At 44.4% G+C, this 1013-nt stretch overlaps 1 protein-coding gene across 1 annotated transcript in view; it reads right to left on the bottom strand.

Moving 5' to 3' along the window:
• The window catches only part of ERCC5 (ERCC excision repair 5, endonuclease), a 31956-nt gene that overhangs the window by 9087 nt on the left and 21856 nt on the right, over nucleotides 1-1013 (bottom strand). Inside the window, 2 exon segments of the mRNA XM_023513098.1 lie at nucleotides 649-862; nucleotides 1008-1013. The exon segment at nucleotides 1008-1013 is cut by the window's right edge and continues 114 nt beyond it. Coding sequence (XP_023368866.1) covers nucleotides 649-862; nucleotides 1008-1013 — 220 coding nt within the window.

Genomic DNA, 1013 nt, shown 5'->3' with positions numbered 1-1013 from the left:
CCTGCCACACAACGCCTGGCTATTTTTAGTCTCACTCTTGCTCAAGCTGGTCTTGAACTCCTGAGCTCAGGTAATCCACCTGCCTTGGCCTTTCAGAGTCCTGGAATTACAGGCATGAGCCACTGTACCTGGCCTCCTGCTATATTTTTCTATATGACACATACCAATGACGTCAATAATTTATTTGCATATCACTTTTTTCTCCTCCTAGACTATTTTATGCTCTGCTGTTCCCCGCCTTGTCAGGAACAACTGGCACACAGGAAGTCACAAGATACATATTTGCTGGATGAATGGAAGAATGAATGATCAACTCCACAAACACAGCTACAGGCCCAAGGGCAGGAGAGGCTCCCACCTGCTCCCACTCTCCACCATCTCTGGTTCACTCTGGAGGTCTCAGGGAACTAGTTGAAGTCTAACTAAGTCAGATGATTAACTAAACTAAACATGCCAGGATTTTAAGTTCTTAATTCTAATTTTAAAAATCTTATTCTTTTATATAAGAAAAAAAATCACTTCCACAAAAACTCATAGAGATCTACCATTTCCATGAATGCATCAAAATTCGTTTTTTGCAAAGAAAAAAACTCCTAAGACAAATTCTGAAGGTAAATTTCAGAAAGTAATCATACTCTGAAGTCTTACCTAATTGGTTGTGAAAGTCCACATATTGGTAATATTCTACAAACTTGTTTTTATTAAAGAAGTTTTTATACACATGCCGTGCTCCAAACAGCCAGATATCGCTATCATCAGTGATGGTTCCACTAGTCTGGTCGGTGAGGTCCAGGATGGCGCACTGCGCCTCGGCCTCCATAGGAGCCTGGACGTAGGGAATGCCGAACAGTCGCAGGAGCTCCTGCAGAGTTAGAGACAGAGTGACTCCCAGGGACATTCACTACACGGCCTGACCACCAGAGGTGCAGTTCCCGCAGAGTTACAGACACACAGAGCTCCAGGGACATGCACTACACAGCCTGACCACGAGGGGCGCAGTGCTACACTCAGGG

The sequence above is a fragment of the Otolemur garnettii genome, unplaced genomic scaffold (assembly GCF_000181295.1).
Source record: "Otolemur garnettii isolate 467f Iridium unplaced genomic scaffold, OtoGar3 scaffold00034, whole genome shotgun sequence".
In the NCBI taxonomy this organism is placed as follows: Eukaryota; Metazoa; Chordata; class Mammalia; order Primates; family Galagidae; genus Otolemur; species Otolemur garnettii.
This window is presented reverse-complemented; position numbering and strand designations above follow the sequence as displayed.